Genomic DNA, 22,896 nt, shown 5'->3' with positions numbered 1-22,896 from the left:
GTGCTCACCTGACTAAGGGAGTGTCTGTCAGATTTCTCTCTGGACGAAGTGAAAGTGTTAGTCCTTTGGTCATGTCCAAATTTTGCAACCACACGGACCGTAGCCCACCAGGCTCCACTGTCCATGGGATTTCCCAGGCAAGAATGCTGCAGTGGGTAGCCATTTCCTTCTCCAGGGATCTTCCCAATCCAGGGATTGACCCCAAGTCTCCTACATTAGATCTGGATTTGTTACCATCAGTGCCACCAGGGAAGTCCTTCTTTCTGGAATGCTACTGATTTTTCTGTCTCTCCATAATGTAATTTTTAGGAGAAAGTCCACACTTAGGGAGTGAGGAGTGAGTTCTACCTCATTTGAAACTCTTCTCCAGGGAGTCCCACATTCTTCTAATTATGAAAGAGTCCAGTTTCCAAATTTGCCTAACATGTTAGCTTATGTGGTCAATTTAAATTTTAAATTGGGAGTTGTCTTGGTGACTAATACAAGTTATACTTTTTTTTTTTTTTTATAAAATCCTGCATATTGGAGCCATTGGTTTTAGATCCTATTCATGCAAAATGCCAGCTGGATGAGGTCTTCTGTGGCCATGGCATAGTTTTTTGAGTTCAGACTAGGCTTATCATCCTTTTTGAGGGCTTTTTTTTACCCACCCCCCGCCCCCTCAGTTTGTATTAAATGCAGTCGTGTCTGACTCTTTGCAACCCCATGGACTGTAGCCCACCAGGCTCCTCTGTCCATAGGATTTCCTAGGCAACAATACTGGAGTGGGCTGCCATTTCTTTCTCCAGGGGATCTTTCTGGATCAGGGATCAAACCCACATCTCTTGCATATTCTGCATTGGCAGGCAGACTCTTTGTTCCTAAAGGGTTATGTAGTAACTCTAACAACTTGAATTTAATGATATATCTGTGCAATATGATAGAAATTTAAATATGTAAAATTAAAATTCAGTACGCTGTTACTCAATTTTCTCTCGGATCTTATACAGTGTTTAAAATCATGACCAGATATAAATGATCTTGAAAGTAAAATCTATAAATTAATTTCTGATGAATGTTCCCCACTCTGTTTTGTTAAATTCATTCAACATATCCCTGGAACTTTCATCCTGTGTTCAAAGTTCAGAGAGATTAAAAAAAAAACTGTTAATTAAGAGACTTTTTTTTTCTCAATTGTGCAAATTATATGTGTGGTACACAGAAATTAGATAATGATCTTCCAATAGGATGATGCATAGATTTGTTATTCTAAATTGAAATTCAGTCACTTGTACAATTTAAATTTAGCATCGTTCTCAGAGTAATTACTGTTTCATAAAAGCAGTCTATCAGACTGCATTGCCTCACGTGGATGCCACATACAGACTAAAAGTCACAGGGGAACAGAGGCAGAATCCATGCAAAACAAAAGGTTCTTTCAAAACCCGGCATCATTTTCTTTGGTGGAATTATTGACATTAACAAGTACCAGTAGCCACTTGTTTCTTAATTAATAAGTGACTAATTGTTCTGGGAAGTAAGTGATTCCAGGCAAAACAAATACTCAATGAAAAGACCAACTGAATAATCACATAAAAGACAGAATAAGTTAAACTTTATCAATTCACTTGGTACTTCATTCATTAATTCATTCAACAAATAAGTATTGAGACAAACACTGAGTAGTGAGGCAAACAAGTGTTGGTTGGTATCTTAACCAAGGGATTGGGACCAGTCAGTAAAGAGAATTCATCTCGAATTAGAGGGTCATTTAAAAAATACATAAAAGATATATTTGTTTCATTTTGGTGTATTTGTACCTTTGTTCACTAATCTTACAGGACCTAGTCCATTTACTTAAAAATGAGTCTGCTCGTAAGGGTGCCAAATGAAGATTCTTGCACTGCTTCCTCACCCTGAAAGTGAAAGTGAAGTCGCTTAGTCATGTCTGACTCTTCGCAACCCCATGGACTGTAGCCTACCAGGCTCCTCAGTCCATGGACTTTTCCAAGCAAGAGTACTGGACTGGGTGGCCACTTCCTTCTCCAGGGGATCTTCCCGACCCAGGGATTGAAGCTGGGTCTTCTGCACTGCAGGCAGACGCTTTACCATCTGAGCCACCAGGGAAGCCCCTCCTCATCCTGTCTCCCCTTATTACACCCTCTGTTATTTTCAGTTTCCATTTATTTAAAGTAAGAAATCAAGACACTTGTGGAGCACTTTGAAGGAAGCATCCTTCTCAATGCGTATCATTGCTCCCTAGTCTTTTGCAATCATCTGGAAAGTCACAGCATTTTTTTTTTCTCATTTCTTTTTATTAGTTGGAGGCTAATTACTTTACAACATTTCAGTGGGTTTTGTCATACATTGACATGAATCAGCCATGGAGTTACATGTATTCCTCATCCCGGTCCCCCCTCCCACCTCCCTCTCCACCCGATCCCTCTGGGTCTTCCCAGTGCACCAGGCCCGAGCACTTGTCTCATGTATCCCACCTGGGCTGGTGATCTGTCACGGCATTTTTAAATGGGTTTTCTTAAAGGATTTTCACCAAACCTTTAAGAACAAAAGCACGTTCATTCTTGACGCAATTGTATCTCACTGGTTTAGAGGTTGTTGTTTAGTTGCTAAGTCATGTCCAACTCTTTTGCAACACCGTTGACTTTAACCTGCCAGGCTCCGCTGTCCACGAGATTTCCCAGGCAAGAACATTGGAGTGGGTTACCATCTCCTTCTCCAGGGAAGAAGACCCAAGGATCTTCCCAACCCAGGGATCAAACCCGTGTCTCCTGCATTGGCAGCCAGATTCTTTATCACTGAGCCACCTATTTAGTTAAATAATAGAATGACAACTTAAACTGGAATGAATGGATTTGGAAGTATCACAGCTGGTGCCTGGTAAACTGCTCCTTAACCCCTGAGGACAGGAGGATCTCAAGCAGCTTTGGAGAGGACAGCTGACCGCAAGTGCAGAAAGGACCGGTCTGCTAGGGGTAAGGAATGGAGCCAGTTTAACAGCTTATAGCACATGAACTGTTCATTGTGCTAGGCACTAGGACACTGAACTAATAAGCGCTCTGAAGGTGTTCTGACTTACAAAGATCCACACTTTGGATCCAGTCTCTATATTCATCATTTTTCCCCTGGGGCACCTCCTAAGTGGGAAGAGACCATTTCCTATTTGTCGTTTGCATCCAGTACTTGATGCCTAGTACTGGTCCTGGCACACTTTGTGATCATGAGTTATTTTTAAATTAATGAACTATTTTTTAAAATTGGTATCAGCATTGAGGCATGTCATAGATTTGTAGAACAGTAACATGACTGAGAACCACAGGCTGTGTGGCTTTAAACAATAGCGCTTCCCTAGGTACCTTAGTCCCTTAACCTCTCTGGACCTCAGTTTCATCATCTGGGAATCGAGGATAACAATAGAGGTCCAGCAGAGGGTTGTTGTATTAATTAACAATACTGGTGAAGAGCTTACAAGAGTACCTAGTACTTAGCAAGTGTGCATTCATAGTATTATGATACTGTCTTCTAAAACATTTTTGTTCAATTGCAACCAAAAAATTTAAATATAACTTCATAGCTATTTCCTTATTTGTACAGTCACTGATTTATAAATAATATTATTTTTTAAGCCTGCTATGATAGGTATAACAATGATATGCATTTTTATTGCTTTTTTCATCTAAGACACACTAACATTGATAGGAAACTTTATTGCAGGAAAGATAAATATTATCTTTTTATAGTTAAATATAGTTAAATATTTATGATTTTCCTAATGCAAATCCATATACCTATGGTGTTCACAGAATTGAGATTTTTCATAAGTACCATGTTTATTTATTTTGGGGTAGTGCTTTTTTTAAGTCTTTGGACATGTGTGTATAAAAGTCTCAATTGCTAGTGCTTGTTAGTATTTTTAATAGCTCCTACAGGTTTTTAAGGTTTTTGATGTTAATTAGAACTTAAAACCTTTATTTATCCCTCTTAAAAATAGTCATCTTTGATTGAAAGTTCATCTGTCAGTTGTCTTCTGAAGATAGTGAAAATCTGTAAATCACAGAGAAACATAAAACAGTAGATTATAATCACATCTGCTCATAGATTTCTCCCTACAGAAAGACCAATAAAAACACCAAGATATTGCCACATAAAAAGTAGAAAATTTCTACTTAAGTGGCAAATTTTTATTTTTCTCTCTGAACATAGAACCACAATTTCTTTTCATAAGAGTTATGCTCATTTTCTTTAAACTTCTCTGTATTCGAACTCTTATAATTGACTAATTTTATAATAACTAAATAACAAATTTGGGGTATTTTATTGAGAAATAATTTGTGTGTTAGAGAGTGATAGTGATCACAGGAAAGATTGTAAATATTTAGGAAAAGGTGAAATAAGATGTAGGAAGTGGGAAACCTAATGCTAGGAAAAGACTTTTCCCTGTAAGTAAGAGGAATTAATTATGAAAGAAATTATTTTTAAAAATATGCTAGAAAAATGGTACAAAATATTTAAAATTTTTTTATATAGCCATTTTTAATCAGGAATATGACACCATCAGACCAAGCCTTTCACTCATATCTGAGATTTAAAATATAATGATTACACATAATAGTAAAACATATACAGAAACATATACATATATTCAAAAAGTTTTTTTGAAATTTGCCCTTTGCAATTTAAACAAGCTTACCCTCTTAGAACATGGTGGACTTCATAACATATTAAAAAGATGTTTGCATAATGCTGACGTAAAAAGATGACATTCCTGTTTTCAAAATATCAAGAGTAATTGGCACCTCAGTGACAAAACCTCAGAATTTATTTAAAATTCACCCCCCCCCAAAATCTTCCCTGAAACTGATAATTATTGTTTTGTAGTTGGACTTGTAATGTAAAAGACTATTATATGCAAGCACTGAAAATCCTGAGATCTAAAAAAAAGGATATGATAAGATGTCAGATATTTGAGTTGAAATCCTGGACCACTGTTGACTTCTGATCTCTAAGATTGGACTTGGTATTTAACTGTTTTTTGAGTCTCATTATTCTCCATGTATGAAATTGTTATTAGTAATTACTTTATACATATTTGCTATGAGGGTCAGAATTTTTATCTATTATCTCAGTACAGTAGACAAAGTACTATAAGAAACATAATTACACCCACTTGATAAGTCATAGAATGAAAGATGACTCATAGTTCTCTGTGATTGGAAACTGCCTTTTGCCTTATATATTTGTTCTACAATTTAAAATATAATGTTGTGGGAAGAGGCAGAGTAGGCAGTTTTAACTAAGAAGATGTATAAATAGCCAACAAGTGCATGAAAAGGTGTGAAATGTCACTAGGCATCTGGGAAATGCAAATCAGAACCATAGGCTATCACCTCACACTGTTAGAATGGCTATCATCAAAAAGACAGGATATAGTTCAGTGCTGGCAAGGATGTGGGGAAAAGGGAATCCTTGGGAGCTGTTTGCTACAACCACTATGGAAAATAGTATCGATGCTCCTCACAAAATTAAAAATAGAACTACTGCATGATCCAGCAAATTCCCACTTCAGGGTATATATCAAGAAGTGAAAATAGGACATTGAAGAAATATCTGCCCTTCCATGTTCATTGAAGCATTATTCATAGTAGTGAAGATATGGAAACAATCTAAGTGTCCGTCAACAGATGAATGGGTAAAGAAGTGGTACATTCATGCAATGGAATATTATTCAGCCATGAAAAAGTAGGAAATTCTGCCATGCAACAACACAAATTAAACTTGAAGGCATTATGCTAAGTGAGATGTAAGACAAAGAAAAACAAATGCTGTATGATATCACTTATATGTGTGGAATCTAAAAACAAACAAACAACAATGAATGCATATTATAGAAACAGAGCTTAGACAATAGAAAACAAGTTGGCAAAAGTAGGGCTGGAGATTGATAGGCCATTCATTATTTAAAATATTTTTGGTCAGATTCCAGGAAATATAAACCATCAATGTGTATTAATAACATTTAATGAATATATGTACAAAGATAAGAATAATTCTTTGCTGTATAACCTTCAAATGTAAAATAAAAACCTCTTGTACATATAATTTAGATTTAATTCCTTAAGCAAAGTTCTACTTTTCTCTTGAGGTTGTGTATTGTAATAAGATATCACTTAAAATTTCAAAATTCCTTGTATGTAGGTGAAAAAATGTCAACATATCTTGGCAACTTTCAAAATGATCATGACTGTATTCAGTTTTTTTTAAGGCCAGTAGAGAGATCTATTTTAAAAATTTCCAAGTCTGTGCTAACACCTAAAGTTGTATAGGAGCGGTCGAAACTCTGTTCTATAATTACATTAAAAACACTGGTTACAGTTTTCCTGCTGTGATGGGTTCAATATATAGGCTAAGGAGTACAGGTATCTATTTACAGTGTGAGCTTTTGTCCTTGAATGCCCATTGATAGTAATTCTGGAGGAAAAAAAGAAAAAATGTGTGGTTGAGTTCCAGTATTTTGAGAAACTGTGAAGTGGCAGAGACATATTTGGAATCAATATGAAGGGCAAATTGCCATAATTTGAGTGGACACTTTCAAGTACTATGAAGGGAGACCATGTTGCAGGCCAGCGTGAGGCTGGTATTTGGGGACTTTCTGTTTAATAGATTGTGACAATCAGAGTTGGTACTTCACGATATTTAAATTGCTATGGACTGGCTTTAGAGTATGATTGTATTTTGGTACCAAATTTTATCATGTCAATCTGTGATTAAGCAGAGAAATATAAAATGGAAAAGTGCATGTTTGTGTAAAATATTACTAGGGAGCTTATTTGGGGAGACAGGCTGATTTTGCTGATAATCTTAGATGCTATTGTTCAGCCTCTTGCAAGGATAAGATGAGGGGGATGGATGGTAAGTCTTTAGAAGCTGTGCTGAGTGGAATCCAAGTGCCTGGGATGTTTGGTGGCAATGTGTTTTCTGGGAAGTCACTGTGTGTGGTGTGGCTTGAGCACTGGATTAGGAGCTACGCTCAGCATTGTTGTTGTTTAGGTGCTAAGTCTTGTTTGACTCTTTGCGACCCCATGAACTGTAGCTCTCCAGGCTCCTCTCTGCATAGGATTTCCCAGGGAAGAACCCTGTAGTGAGTTGCCATTTCCTTCTCCAGGGGATCATCTCGATCCAGGGATTGAACCCACATTTCCTTCATTGCGGGCAGATTCTTTTAATGCTTAGCCACCAGGGAAGCCTGTGTTTGGCATACTTATTTGAAATTTCAGCAAAAAGAATAGTGACTCCACTGCTGAACCTCTTTATTATAGAATATATTAGAACTTCCCCCTGTTTTCAAGGGGAGTCAAAATCTAAGGTAATCTGCCTATTTCAGTTTCTGTTGAACTTACTGTGATGGATCCTTAAGTGCAGAATCTCATACTTTATTTCTCTGCCATAAAAAAAAAAATGTATCACCTAGTAAAAGCCATGATATCTACTGTTAGTACATATTTTTGGTGTTCAGGAGAGCTAGGGTAGTTCTTTATAGAAGTGGGGCCACTGTTTTTCCATAAAGACCTGTTTTTATCATTCTAATTTCATCCAGATACATTCTCACTGTAAATAGAGACACACGTGTGAATAGGAGAAATAGATTCGGCTCTGGTACTTTAGTATTATATATTATTCAAACTCATTAATTTGAATATTTCTGTTTTATGAACCCAGGAAGATTTACAGGACATTTATGCACCAGTCACTGTTGTAAGTGTACAATTTCTTGACACTTTTAAATAAGACTGATGAGTATTCTTTAATTATAACTTATTCACTAAGCATTGAATGATATTGTCTCTTTACCAGGCACTATTCTAGGTACTGAGGTTGTGAATATAAATGAGTTTCTGTGCTCAAAGAATTCATGACCTAATTAAGAGCTAGATGATGTAAAATATAGGATATTTCCATAAATAGACCTGGGTTAGATCCCTGGTTGGGAAAATCCCCTGGAGAAGGTAAAGGCTACTCACTCCTGTATTCTGGCCTGGAGAATTCCATGGACTGTATAGTCCCTGAGGTCGCAAAGAGTCGGACACAACTGAGCAACTTCCACTTTCTTTCTAAGATATTGAGCAGTGTATCATTGATTTAATAACAGTTTAGTGGCAAGTCACACAAAATCCATTCCAAATAACTGAAAGGAAAAGGGTGCCAATAGTCACATAAAGAAGCATCCCAATTTTTAAAATTTTCAGTTTTAAAAAATCCCAGAAGTGGTAAGATCATCACAGCTCGTTTGATGGAGCTGTTTGAGGAGGGTTCGAGTTAAACAGGTAGCAGTTAGAAGGGAGTGCTTCAGACTGTGGAGTGGCTCAGAAAGTCTCCAAGGAGGAAGAAATGCTTATGGGGAGTTTTGAAGGAGGAAGAGAGATTGACAGCCACACAAATTAGCCAAACAAATTCTTAGAGGTGATAAAAGCATGCAGGGAGAGAAATCTGTGTGTGCAAAGTTTGATTAGATAAGATGTGTTTGGAACTATAAGAAGTCTGGTGAATTTATAGAGTAAGAGGAGAGGGGAGAAGCAACTGGGTTTCAGAATGGAGCTGTGATCACTGGCCGAAGCAACAACAGCCTCCTGTGTCATGCAGAGGAGATTTCACTCTATCCTCCAGGTCACTGGTCTCCAAACTCTTTTCAGACATCAATTTAGTGGGTAACCATTAAGATTTTTTTTTTTAATGAAGTTGAATAAAGCAAAATAGAAATATGGTGCATCATATGTTTTAAGGCTTTATAATTCCTAAAATTTCGTTTCAGTTAAGATGTGAAGGTCATGATATAAAGTACATTTCCTATCTCTGTAGGTATTGGAAACCTCTGTCCTTGGTGTTGGGATCCACTCAAATCCATTTAGAAAATTATGTGTGTCATAATCAGATTGATGGTAAGAAAATTGACTCTCCCAATAATACTGCAGGGATTTGATTGGAATAGGCGCTATTTATTGCAGGCAAGAGAGGCAATTTGGCCTGTTTTTGTGACTGTCCCGGTGCGAAATGAGAGGTCACACCAAATTTGGTGCATTGGTGGGGTTTTCAGGGTGATGTCTGTAATAGATAGTAAGATATTCGCATATTAGGTGTGAACTCCTGGGAGGAAACATCTAAGTCCTTATTTGCACATCCAGTGTCAAGACGCATGGCTTTGCCTGATAGAGGTATGGACGGTGTTCAGTGAGAGGAAATGGGTGAGCTGGACGCTTAGAAACTCACCCGGAGGGCAAAGGCTTCAATCTTGGTGCAGTGGCCCACCAGATTCCACCAACAGTGGTAGAAAATGTCTCGTCACTTGTTAACAATATAATAAATGTGACAAATCACGTATTTTCTGAAATTACCAAGTTTAAGTTCAAGGGCCCCATTACTTCCAGGTCAGCTTCTTACAGTCCTCTTCAGGGATCTCCCTCCAGCCAAGCCGTTACCCCGGCCCTGGACTCACACTTCCTGCTCCTCTGGTCTCAGCGTGTAGATTTATTCTACCCTTTCCTCTCTGCCAGGAACCCCCAGCCTTTCCAGTGTCCACCAGTCAAACCCCTGCCTTCCTTCAGTTTTGCCTCTGACGCATTGGGTGCTGAGGGGACCCTGCTGGGAGCTGAGGAATCTCAGATGTCTCTGTCGCAGTCTTACCTGTGGGGAGACGCACCTGTCGGAGGCTGAAGCACCTGTTCTCTACTCCACCTGTGCAGGCTTGGGCGTCTCGGATCACAACGTTGGCTGGGGTAGTGCTCAGAAGGGCCAAGGGCTCGCCTTTATCTGCTGATTTCTTCAGAAGTACCACCCTTTCAATAATTTTTTAAGGCATTAAGTTGTTGATAGAATGTTTGTTAGGACTACAGGAAGATGCCCGCGATCATGCCTTAGACTAGCGGTCCCCAACCATTTTGGCACCAGGGACCACTTTCATGAAAGACAATTTTTCGGGATGACTCAAGGGCATTACATGTATTGTTCACTTTATTTCTATTGTTATTACATCAGCTCCACTTCAGATCATCAGGTATCAGATCCCAGAAGTTGGGGACCCCTGCCTTAGATGACAGGACTGTGAGTTTCCAAGAGGACCCTCTTGCAAAGGACCTTCTCCTATCCGCACCAACTTCATCTGGCTAAACCTTGCCCACTTATGTGCCCCCCGCAGGCCTGAGCACTGCTAGGCCACCTTGCCCTGTGGTCTCCAGAGGAGCTTTCCTTTTTACCTTCAGACATAATTTAGGTCTTTAAGAATAAGGCCCATTCAGGTAGGCCTTAAGTCTGTGGTGATATTTAGGTTGGTCCCAGAAATGGCAGCCCACTCCAGTACGCTTGCCTGGAGAATCCCATGAACAGGGGAGCCTGGTAGGCTACAGTGCATGCAGTCACAAAGAATTGGACATGACTGAGCAATTTCACTTTCTTTCACTTTCATCTTCCTCAATAGGTTTCCAGGTGGCTCAGTGGTAAAGAATCCACCTGCCAATGCAGGAGCCACAGGAAATGTTGATTCAATCCCTGGGTTGAGAAGATCCCCTGGAGAAGGGCATGGCAACCCACTCCAGTATTCTTGCCTGGGAAATCCCATGGACAGAGGAGCCTAGTGGGCTATAGTCCATGGGGTCCCAAAGAGTTGGACATGACTGAGCATGCATGCAAACATCTTCCTCAGCAGTTAATAGAGCGTTAGTAGCTTAGCTGGTAAGGAATCTGTCTGCAATGCAGGAGACCTGGGTTGGATCCCTGGGTTGGGAAGATCTCCTGGAAGAGGGCCTGGCAACCCACTCCAGTATTCTTGCCTGGAGAATCCCCATGGACAAAGGAGCCTGGAGGGTGGCTGTCCATGAGATTGCAAAGAGTTGGACATGACTGAGTAAATAAGCACAGTGATATTAAGCAGATTTCCTGAGCCTCTGTATTATTAACAAGGTGTTAGGTTCAACCTCCTACCATTCCCACTTTTCCAAACACAGATAGAACAATTCTCTTGTGCTTGATGTGTAGACCCAACCCTGAGATCCCAACAGCCCTCCACACTGCTATTGTATACCTTCCACCAAGCAGTCAATGACCTTGTGTCTCTGACTGCATGAATATCTCACATCTCACTTCCAACTTATCACATGGAATTGTACATTTCTCCTCCTCCTGGCTTTGCCTGCTGGTGCCTCTGTAGTTACATTTTCTGAATATGGCTTAGTGCTTCTTCCCATCCTTACATGAGTATCTCCATGAATTTTGCCAGATTTTGTTTGTAAGTTTTGAGTTGCAAGTATCAAGTCCCAGAAGTCCCAGCAGCTGCTCAATGGATGGTTCTGTCTCAGGAGTCAGCAGCCCAGGGTCTCCATTCTTCGGCAGTGGACTGAGGCAAAAGCCTTATACTAGTTCTAGGATTTTGCAAGAGCAGCTTTCTTGACTTTAAATAAAAAGATGTTACTTCAAATATCATTTAGAGAGATGCTCTTAATGCACAACCCATGTCACTTATGTTACATGCTCTAGTGAACAACCACTATTGATTTTATACTAATAGTTCGTGCATTAACTCAACAAATATTTATTAACTGACTGCTGTATATTAGATACTGAGCTAGATGTGGGGAATTAAACATAGACCAAGACAGATTGAGTTTCTTCCCTCATTGTATTGAGTTTTGACAAATATTAATTATAATACTGTTTATATTATTTGGACAAATTGGAATGTTACATTTTTCTTTAAAAGGAAAAAGCAAAGCAATGGTATATTTTTTATGTGTGCAGAGTGCATCTGAGAGAGAACAATGTTATGTCTATTTGTCTCAGTAGTGGCATGTTACTTATAAATAAAGAATTGCAGTTGTGGTGATCACACAAATAAGGTGTTCAGTATTGTTCAGGTCATGTGTGTGTGTGTGTATGTGTTAGTCTCTCAATTGTGTCTGACTCTTCTTTATGACCCCATGCACTATAGCCAGCAAGGCTTCTCTGACTGTGGGATTCTCTAGGCAAGAATACTGGAGTGGGTTGCCATTTCCTTCTCCAGGGGATCTTCCCAACCCAGTGATTGAACCTGGGTCTCCTGCATTGCAGGCAGATTCTTTACTGTCTGAGCCACCAGGGGAGCCTGTTCAGGTCATGATTTTATATTAATTCACACATTCTCTGTACCCTAGTATTAACGTTAATGCTTATTCTTCAATTTTACATAATCGCAGTCTTTTAAATGTTGCCTGTGGAGTGAAAGGTTATAAAAATCCAATATGTTGTATTCAGTTTTAAAACATTAAATTACATATATATTGTATATATGTGTATATATAATGTTTGGAGCATTTTAATGGCCAGCTTCATTATTCACTTGGGTATAAGGTGATGGCAAATTAGGAAGGCAATGTCTAATGATGGGGCTAAAGCTAAAAGTCAGTATTTGTGCTAATATTTTTGTGTTTTAGAACATAGGAGGGGGCTGTCTTGAAGAGCTGTGGGACTTGGGAAGAGGAACTCAGGCTAGGGCGGCAGCATGGGTTTTGCTGGCTGGTTTGATGTGAGGGAAGAAGTTGGGAAAGTTAAACTCAGAGTCTTGAAGCCATAGTCTTAAAAGTGAGGAAAGAAGAGAAAAGTTCTAGAAGTGTCTAGCAACTTACAGTAGAAGGTGAAAAGAGTCCTGCCTGAAGGGGGGAAAAATGTTCGACAAGCAGTATTTGGAAATTATCCATCCTAATATGCCCTAATTCATCTCAGAGTGTGGTTTCTGGTAGAGCTGCTGTCTGCTGCGCAGATGCTAGCAGCACAGAAGAGTCACAGGTAGATATGTTTGACGTTGTAAGTTTTCAGGCCAGGTCACCATCTGCTGCCCCAAAGCCGTTCCACCTACAGTGTCAGCATCTTGGCTGATGGCAACTCAGATCAAACTCTGGACTCATCTGGACTCTTCTGTCTTCGTCTTACTCACCACATGCACTCTATTAGCCGTCCTGGCAGTTCTCACTTCAAAATATAATTGTAATCTGACCACTTCTTCCCTCTTCTTTTACCATGATTAAAGTGGAAAATGAAAGATTACAGGAAAGAATTGACTACTGGGTATAGATCGAGGCTATGAATATAACTTTCTCCAGTGATAGAATTCTTCTATGTTTTCAGTGTCCAATACAGTAGCCACTGGCCACATATGGCTACTGAGCACTTGAAATGTGAATAGTGCAGCTAATAAACTGGCTTTTAGTGTTATTAAAATGTAAATAGCCACCTGTTGCTAGGAGCTGCCATATTAGATAGTGCAAGTCTAGCTAATGAAATACTTACTGAATCCTACCATATGCAAGGAATTGGAGATTCTGGAATTTGAAGCAGGTAGGACTTGCTAACCTGCAAGGAAAAAGAAACAGGTCTCCATGACAACAGAGTGTAGTTGAAAGGATAGGAGGTCATGGGTTATGGATTGGATTGGGGTTGGGCAGCTCAGGACAAACAAAGACCTTATCGTGGCCAAAGGAACTTATTACTGACTCTGAGAGAAGGAGATGCAGTAATGTGACACAAGAATGCTGGATGGGTCCGTAAAAATTAAATGATGGTGTGACACAAGTGTTCATCAGTCATTTTGAAAGATAATTTTATTCTTATGGCAGAGTTATTCATTGCTGGACAGACAGGCTAAATAAGAAACGTTGGAATTGCAAAATAAAATTAGAATTTATTTTCCTTCTGTGTGCTGGAGGTCAATAATATATAACATTGAATGTGGTGCTTGAATTGACAGCAAGAGAGTTTTAGCCTTCCTAAGTACAAATGGGGCTTCCCTGGTGGCTCAGTGGTAAAGAACTCGCCTGCCGAGTCAGGGGATGTTGGCTCTATCTCTGGGTCGGGAAGGTCCCCTGGAGAAGGAAATGGCAACCCACTCCAGCATTTTTGCCTGGGAAATCCCAAGGACAGAGGAGTCTGGTGGGCTACAGTCCATGGGGTCACAAAAGAGCCAGACACAACTTGGTGACTAAACAACAAAAAATACAGGTGAGGTTCTAAGGTGTTACCAAGTATAATGTGAATTCATAATGATTCATGTTTGGGGAATACCAGTTTACAATATTCATTTGGGCCTCATTAAATTTTATTACGTATGGATATGAGTTCAAGTTAAAAGGAGCCTCTTATACGGGAATCTGCCCAATTTTGCCATCCCAGACAGTTTTCTCGAGTTTCTCATTCCATTGTCTCTGAAAGTGGTGGTATGTGTATTCTTAAGTTAGCGCTTTGCTCTCCAGTCTTTTTCACAGCAATGGGGCGCATCTTTTTGTAAGCTCTGGGTTATCCGGGTGTATTGATTTGAAGAAGTACATGCCTTATCCCTACACCTGTAGTTCATCGAGGATGACTGTGTTAATAGATGGCTGTACCACCTTGCTACTCCGGAGACCCTCAGGCCCTCCATGCCCACCCTCCCACCCTCCGCCAGGTAATTAGAGAAAGGAAACTGAGAACAATCTAACTCTGTTGGTATCAGTTTCTTCTGCGGCCATGACAAGATAGCACAGACTGTCTTGAGCAGCAGACACTTGTTTCCGCATAGCTCTGGAGGCCAGAAGCCCAAGGTCAAGGTCCTGGCCGTGGAGGCTTCTGGTGAGGACTCCCTTCCTGGTGATCACCTTCACTGTGTCCTCAGGTGGTGGAGAGAAAAACTCCAGTGTGTCTCTTCACTGTTTTTATTTTTTTTTAATTTATCGTTTACTCATTTATTGTCTATTTATTTATTTGGCCATGCAACATGCAGGACCTTAGGTCCCCAATGAGGGATCGAACCCGAGCTCCCCTGCAATGGAAGCATAGAGTCCTAACCACTGGACCACCAGGGAAGTCCCTCTTCTCCTCTTCTTATACGGTCACCAGTTCTCTTGGATTAGGACCCCACCCCTAAGACCTCATGTAACATTAGTGACCTCCCTGCAGTCCCCATCTCCAAATACAGTCACATTAGGGCTTCAGCCTATGGATTGGTGGGCAGGGGTGGAGGAAAAAGAAGTTGACACAGTTCCGCCCATGACACAGCTCCTGTGTGTGACAGTGTGGAGCAGCATGACGGGAACCAGGCATGACTGGTTGTGTTATTTCATATTTTCTGGACGTAGAACCTCTGAGTAGCAAATTCAGCTAGAGAATGAACCACGAAAAATCTGACATTTTGTTTCCTTCATCTTGTCTTTTTTCTTGTGTTGATGATGAGTTTAACATACAGTTTGGGTGTTTGTAGATTCTCAGTGGACAATGTATATGGAAAGACTTCTTACTCAGTAATTGTGTAACGGGCATGAGGGGGTGTTGTCCATAGGAGGAATAAACTGTGGGAAAATATTCCTTGTTATTGTTGTTCAGTCGCTAAGTCGCGTGACTCGCTGCGAGCTCATGGACTGTATCACACCAGGCTCCTCTGTCCTCCACTATCTCCTGGAGTTTGCTCAGATTCATGTCCACTGAGTCACTGATGCTATCTAACCACCTCATCGTCTGCTTCCTCCTTCTCCTTTGCCTTCAGTCTTCAATATTCCTTATATTTGTAGTAAAATAGAAACAAAGTTGAAGACATGAGTTTTTCTGTATGTGGGTGAAAGTGGCTGAAAGCAGGAGACGGTAGTAAAGGTCAGTTTTGTCATCCTTGTGGGGAGGGGACATGCTCGTGACATTGCTGAGGGGCAGAGATGTTGGACCAGCCTGGCAGCAGGAGAGCTTGTTGTTGGTTCTCAAAATACCTGCAGATTCCTCATTCCATCAAATAGTACTTACAGGAATTTATCTGGTGAAAATGTGAGAAATGTAAAGGTGGGATAAAATGACAGATAAAAGATGGGCGAATCATGATGCATATAGCTATTGAGTGCTAAGTATTTATTTATTACATCATTAAAACGTAGAATAATTTTTGTTGACATGATATGTTGCTGAGCAAAAATTTTTTTAAAAAACTTAAAACTTTAATGGTTTTATTATGCAAAATAAGTCAAATCAGAAAAAAATATATTAGAAAAACCTATGTCAAAATGCCAAAGTAAATATATTCATCTGGGATGGTAGGATTACTAATGGTTGCTTTTCCTTTGTTTTTTTTTTGTTTGTTTGTTTTTGTCTCTCTACATTTTCTAGATTTCCTGGAGTTAGCACAGATTAGCTACTAATTTTAATGGATTATTTAAGACTAAAGGACTTAACCATAGACTAACAGTTGGAAGGCGTAAGGCTTTTTCTACTAACCAGTCAGCAATCCAGGGCTTGGTTCTGGCAGTATTTATGGAGCCCTCTCTCTTTTCTGTAAGAAAGTGTTAGTTGCTCAGTCAGGTCTGACTGTTTGCCACCGTATGAATGGTAGCCCACCATGTTCCTCTGTTCATGGGATTTTCCCGGCAAGAATATTGGAGTTGCCATTCCCTTCTCCAAGGAGTCTTACCAACCCAGGGATAGAACCCAGATCTCTTGCATTGCAGGAAGATTATTTACTGTGTGAACCATCAAGAAACTCTTTCCTGTAAGCTCTTAGCTAAGGTTGGGAGTGAAAGCTGACAGTCTTTATGGCCTATATATAGTAATGACTAATGGTTAAATTAAATCTAGATTTTAAAACTTACAATGATAGAAATTATTCCAAGTCATTTTCACTAGGTATGTAGAGGATGTCTTGTGTAGCAGTGGCTTTGTATGGTGGAAAAAGCCTTGAAGATTTCACTTCTCTCTCTCTACTGCCATATTGGGAAAGGGGCTAGATAGATAACAGACAGAATCATTCCCTATACTCTATGGGTCAAAGTTATTGAGTGCCTAAGGGTATACTTTGATTCTTTGCCTATTAAATCCCATATTTTATGATGACAGGTGACTGTCATACTTTTAAAAGTTACATTTTATAAAAATTGGTGTGTAGATGGCATTTAGAAGTTAGTACCAGTTATAAGAAACAGGCTGACACATCAAAACACACTAAAATAGCAGGGGGGAGGGAGGAGAAAGGGAGAAAACTGAAGTTCTAGGACCTCTTATGTTACTTAATAACTTTGGAACCTCAGACAATTTCTTTGTCAGAAAATTGCACTTATGATAATATGGGCCCAGAGCTTGAATTTGAATAGGCCCCCCAAAATTTGGGCTTCCCTGGTGGCTCAGACGGTAAAGCATCTGCCTGCAATGCAGGAGACCCGGGTTCAATCCCTGGGTCGGGAAGATCCCCTGGAGAAGGAAATGGCAACCCACTCCAGTACTCTTGCCTGGAAAATTCCATGGACTGAGGAGCCTGGTAGGCTACAGTCCACGGAGTTTCAGAGTCGAACATGACTAAGCGATTTCACTTTCTTTCTTTCACAAAATTTAGAAAACACAAAAGTTAAAATAATCATTTGAGATATATAAGAATCCTTCTTCCTCAGCATAAGGCTGTTCTTATACGAAGTCCCCTTTGGAAGCCACTGACATGGATACAGGTGGAGACACAAGGTCCAGGGGGCGCCCCCACTGGCCAGAGGTGGCTTTTCACCCAAGACCTGCCGTTTTCCTTTCTTCTTTCTCTCTGCCCCTGATCTCTTCTCTTACCTCCCAAACTTCCTCTAAGGGGAAGGCCGTGACTTTCAGGCTGTTTTACCTGGCAAGACATGTGTTCATCTGTTTATCTGTATCCTTGTTATTGTAAGGCTTGATGAAATAAGAAAACCACATATGAAAGTAAATTGAATACCCAAAAGCACTTAAAAAAAAATCTATTTATTTATTTGGCCACACCAAATCTTAGCTGTGTTCAGCTTCAATCCCTCTGACCAGTCCCCAAAGTATTTTATTTTTAACTTCTCACCCCCTGGCACAATTACCTAAACCTCTTTCTTTCCCCATTTTTGGTATCCATCTAACATGAGATGTATCCATCACCTACTATACTTTCAACTTGTTTGCCATGGTTGCCTTTTGCCAAACTATATTTCCTTTGATGTATATTCTTTGCTCACATTCTGGTTGCTAATGTCATTTACCAAACCCTCCCATATATTCTATGTTTGTGATATTTATTTTTCCAATGATATCCTAATCCCTATTTATAATATATTGAACTTGGTAGTTCAGTCACTCAGTCACATCCAGCTCTTTGCAACCTCATGGACTGCACCATGTCAGGCTTCCTTGTCTATCACCAACTCCTGGAGCTTGTTCAAACTCGTGTCCATCGAGTCAGTGATATGGAACTTACTTCAAAATAGAAAAATGATTCAAAAATAAGTTGGAATGTCCAATGAGAGCATTAGATAACCACTTTTTTATTGTCATATATTTTCAGGAAAATTCTATACTGGTGCCCTTCAGGATTTGTGTATCCCTAAATTATTAACTAAATGGGGCTTCCCAGGTGGCACTAGTGGTAAAGAACCTGCCTACCTATGTGGGAGACAAAAGAGACGAGGGTTCAATCCCTGGGTTGGGAAGATCCCCTGGAGGAGAGCATGGCAACCCGCTCCACTATTCTGGCCTAGAGAATCCCATGAACAGAGGAGCTTGGCAGGCTACAATCCATAGGGTCACAAACAATTGAACTGAATTGAAGTGACTTAGCACACACACATACAGCTAATATATATGGTGCAAGCCCTGCTAAGAAAATTATGTTGCTTATTTTGAAGCCCATGATGCTCAGATACAGTATATTTGAAAATTCCTTTTAATATTCACACGGCACTGATTCCTAGAAGGACTTCTGATGTAAAGGCTTAAAGCAAGAAAATAACCTTGATTTACTCCCAACCTCTTATTTAAACAGATTCTTGTTGTGCCTTTATAAAAATTACCCTCGGTTAATTATTACTTCCTCTACTGATGACCATTGCTAAGTAATACATGTCACGAATACTTCAGTCTTATTTCTTTGTGTGGGAAAGATAAGTACAGTGAAGCCCAGTAACTTCTGCGCGTCTTGTCTTTAGCCTGTGCACGTGTGTCCCTGAATGAAATGGGCTGTTATCTGAGCCTCTCCTTTTTTTCATCTGTGAACTCAGACAGAGTAAATGGTGACAAACAAGTGTCGCCAGCTTTGAAACGTTTGTCTGCTGCCAGTATCTGAGTTAGAACTCAGCAAATATTTGTGGAGTAGGCTAGCTATTTACTTTGTTTGACAATACCAACCAAACTTCTTAGGTCAGTTGTGGTGTTTCTTAATTACTTATAAGTTACTGATCACTTATTGTGTGTGATTTCCATAAAGGAGAATATATTTAGTTTTTTGGGGGGTTGAAAGTATGTGGGTGTACAAGTAATAAATATATGTAGATATACATATAAATATATGTAGATAGAAAATGGTAGCTTGGCTAGCTTCTTTTGTAGACCTAATGCTTATTTATCTCTTTACTCTTTCTCATCATCTTACTTGCCTTCTCTGGCTCGTCGTTACTTTCTCTGTTTACCTCAAAGACAGCACACAAAGTTGAGAGTGTATTTTGGAATTTTTGTCGTGGTGGACATAGGAGAAAGTGTCTATTTTCTTGTTTCCCTTTCTGCAGTTATGTCCCGTGCTTTCTCTGTGGTTCATGCATCTCATCTTGCCAAAGTGTGCCTCTTAGAACTGTCTGCTTTTGTTGTTCAGTCACTAAGTTGTCTCCGACTCTTTGCCACCCCTTTGGATGGCAGCACGGCCAGCTAGTTAGGTGTGTTTACAGGGACAACATCCAGTCCCATTAAGTGTGTTGTCTTGCATTGCAGGAGCTATGCCTGTCCCAGACCAGCCTTCGTCAGCCTCGGAGAAGACCAGCTCCTTGAGCCCTGGCCTCACCACCTCCAATGGGGATGGCTCAGAAACAGAAACCACCTCTGCCATCCTTGCCTCGGTTAAAGAACAGGTAGAAACTTTCCACTTTTCTGACATACATATTGGGACATTTTTGAAATTGTTCTTTCTGGATGAAAGCTGGTAATTTAGTTACGTTGGGGAGAAAATCATGATTTTCTAGCAGGATATTGGTGTTCATTATACCATTGTTATTAAAATGTGATTATAGCAGCTTTTGACTCAGTTTTTATTCAAGATGTAGGCAGCTTTCCTTGCAAAAATAGTCTACAGAAAAAGAGAAAAAATTGTAGTCAAATTCTTCCAGGTGAAGTGTTAGCAGATTCATTGATGGATGCGATGTTTAATACCATTAAATGTGTGAAGCCAAATAATTGGTCTGTGGGAAACCTAAAGTGTAGCAAAATTTCAAAGTATATCCATGATGCTAAAAAATTGATAAGGGTGAGAACATATGACTGTCAAGGTGGGCTAAGCAAATTCATTTTCTGCGTGTTTCTGAGAAGGCTTTGGGAGAATACATTTCAGAGCTTTTCCTGAAAAACTAAAGTCTAAATGATTCTTCTTTCACCATTTCTTCACCATAAAAATGGATAAGCAAATAAAATCTGAAGTCTCATATTTAAAAGTAATTGTTTCATAAAATTCATGTTTCTCCTATATAAAAGGTGGTAATTAATGAAAGCTGGAAAATCAAGTTTTTTATATTTGCTTCTTTTCCTTACCATGGACTGGAATGTAAATCAGTGTCTTGTTTTGTCTTGTTTTAAGTGCAAAAGCATCCTGTCTTTGAACTGTATTATTCAAGGATGCTGAATTAGCAACAGCAGTGGGAGAAAAGTGACAGTTTTCTGAGCCCAAGAACATCTTAATAGAGCGATAGACTAAATCGGGCAATTTCAGACTCAACTAGGAGAAGGCCTTTGGTTTTCCTAGAGAACACTGATTTTGTTTAATAAATGGGAACTGATTTAGGTAAAGGTTGATGATCAAGCTATCAAGGAGTAGCTAAGGAAGTATCCATTGAAGGAATCAATGATGCTATTAGTTAAAATTGTGTCACCAGGTCAGAAAGTGTGAAGCAAAAGTAGGAGAGATGAATGGATGCGTTGGATAATCTAGTTTGTATAAATGGTAAGTAATCAGGAAATTGGGTTGAGGCACCGACATTCTTCTAAAACCTTACCCACGGCGTTTTCTGGCTATTTTTCATGAGTAATGGAAACAGAGAGGGAAAGCCCGTGCTGCTTCTCATACTCCAGATTCTGTTTTGTTCTATCCCTGGGTTATGTCGTGGATTTTTATTCTGGCATAGACTAGACATCTTGCTAGGCCACTAGCTTTAGAGTAGTGACAAAGCATAAGGCATGAGAAATAAATTTAATAAGACAACCAGACCTGTCTGACGAAAAGATCCCACTTGCCTTGTGGCATGGCCTAAAAATAAAAATATATAAATAAAGAAATAGATAAGCAACAAGCACTAAAATTTTTAAAAAACTTACTGTGAAGAGTTTATTTTCTAATTATTAAACTCGTTTCATTGCTTATAGATAAGGTGAGATTCTTTGTGACAAATAAGTAATATGAGGAGGAGTGAAAATCTGTCTTGGGAAGCTGAGACAGAGCAGGTGGTAACACCCAACTCAGAGCCATGGGCGTCAGCTTCCATGCGTGGTGTCTGCCAGTTTGAAGCAGAGCCCATGGACTTCCTTGGGGTGGCCTCATGGAAACAACCAATCTCTTCCTTCACTGGGGGATTTTTGTCCTAAATTATTCTTCAGACATCCTTCCTCTCTTTTTCTCAGGGATAGACCATTTTTTTATGGAGTTAAAACTAAGTTAAATATATTTTTAAAGAGCTTTAGCTGAAATTAAGGAAAATAACTTTAAAAATTAATACCTTCTATGATTCTTAATAATTATATGCATAATCTATTTATAAATCTTTTCACTTAAGGGATATTTGACTGGGCCTCTTTAGATGCTAATAAGAAATAACTTTCTTGAGCAAAAATACTATTTCTTCATTTAGAGAATTTCCAGTAAAAATTTGATGGCATTATACTTATTACCACTCTAGTCCTGACTCCTTGGGAGTCGTTTCTACGGTAGGGAAGTGATTTTTTATTTTTAATCACAGCAGGCATATATTCTGAGTTGACTGGGTATAATAGACTACATGATTTAATTACTCATTCATTAAATATACTGAGTATGTTATACCGATAAATTACAGTAAAGAGTAATAATGGAAATGAATATGTAAAGAAAGCTCAGTCTAGTAAGAGTTCATTGGAATACGTTGTTAATGAGACTAAGAAGACAGGTTCTTAGGCCGGTAGTTGATATTGCATGGAAATAAATTCTAGTCTATAACCATTGAATAGAACTTACATCACGCCAAACCCTCAACCATGGAATGTGTCCCGTGTGGCATGTATGACTAAGGCATTTGTAAGCTGAGTCCTAAAATGTTTGAGCACTCATCAGTCATGGACTGTTCAGTGAAAAGGTATTCATTGATCTTTCTTCTCTGTTCTGATTTCCCATCTCGATTGCTTTTTAACTGGTGAATTTTGTACTTTTGTATTAACATAAACAGACCGACCATTTATGCTCTACTCCGCGTGTAGTTTTCTGAGTTCCAGAGACATCGGTCTCATTTCCAACATTCACCAAGTCTCTCGTCCTGTGGGGTCTAAGTGGGGAGACACTCAGTCCTACTCCTTCTCCTGTGTGTGTGTCCTTGACCAGAAGAGAAAGAGAGGACAGAGTTTGGGTGATGATTCTTATCATGTCATCTGAACAAATAGCTGAGAGGATACTGACAACCATTCATCACAATGAGGAGCCAAAGTGATATGATGGCTAAAAGGGTGAGAAGGGTCAAGGGATTTGAAGATAGGAGATGATTGCTATGATGGTGGCAGTAACCCATAAGAAGAGAAGAAATTAGTGATGCTTGACAGAGGGGGTGTGATTTCAGGGGGAAGGTTACTGGGTAGGTGAGAGTGAAGGGGACCCAGTGCACCAGTGGAGGGAACAAAGTTCATCTGTGAGAACAGGAGAATGACAAAGTACACGGTTGCAGGTGG

The 22,896-nt window shown here is 39.6% G+C and overlaps 1 protein-coding gene across 5 annotated transcripts in view; it reads left to right on the top strand.

Moving 5' to 3' along the window:
* The window catches only part of CTNND2 (catenin delta 2), a 1,048,486-nt gene that overhangs the window by 150,606 nt on the left and 874,984 nt on the right, over positions 1–22,896 (top strand). For 3 of the 5 annotated variants that reach the window (XM_070476493.1, XM_070476491.1, XM_070476492.1), the window contains exon 2: positions 19,714–19,850. The exons of the other annotated variants lie outside the window; for them this stretch is intronic. In XM_070476493.1, coding sequence (XP_070332594.1) covers positions 19,714–19,850 — 137 coding nt within the window. The remainder of the gene's footprint in view (positions 1–19,713; positions 19,851–22,896) is intronic. 5 annotated transcript variants of the gene reach the window in all.

This window comes from Odocoileus virginianus, chromosome 14 (assembly GCF_023699985.2).
Source record: "Odocoileus virginianus isolate 20LAN1187 ecotype Illinois chromosome 14, Ovbor_1.2, whole genome shotgun sequence".
In the NCBI taxonomy this organism is placed as follows: Eukaryota; Metazoa; Chordata; class Mammalia; order Artiodactyla; family Cervidae; genus Odocoileus; species Odocoileus virginianus.
The sequence above is the reverse complement of the archived record's forward strand: the minus strand, read 5'-3'. Positions and strand labels throughout refer to the sequence as shown.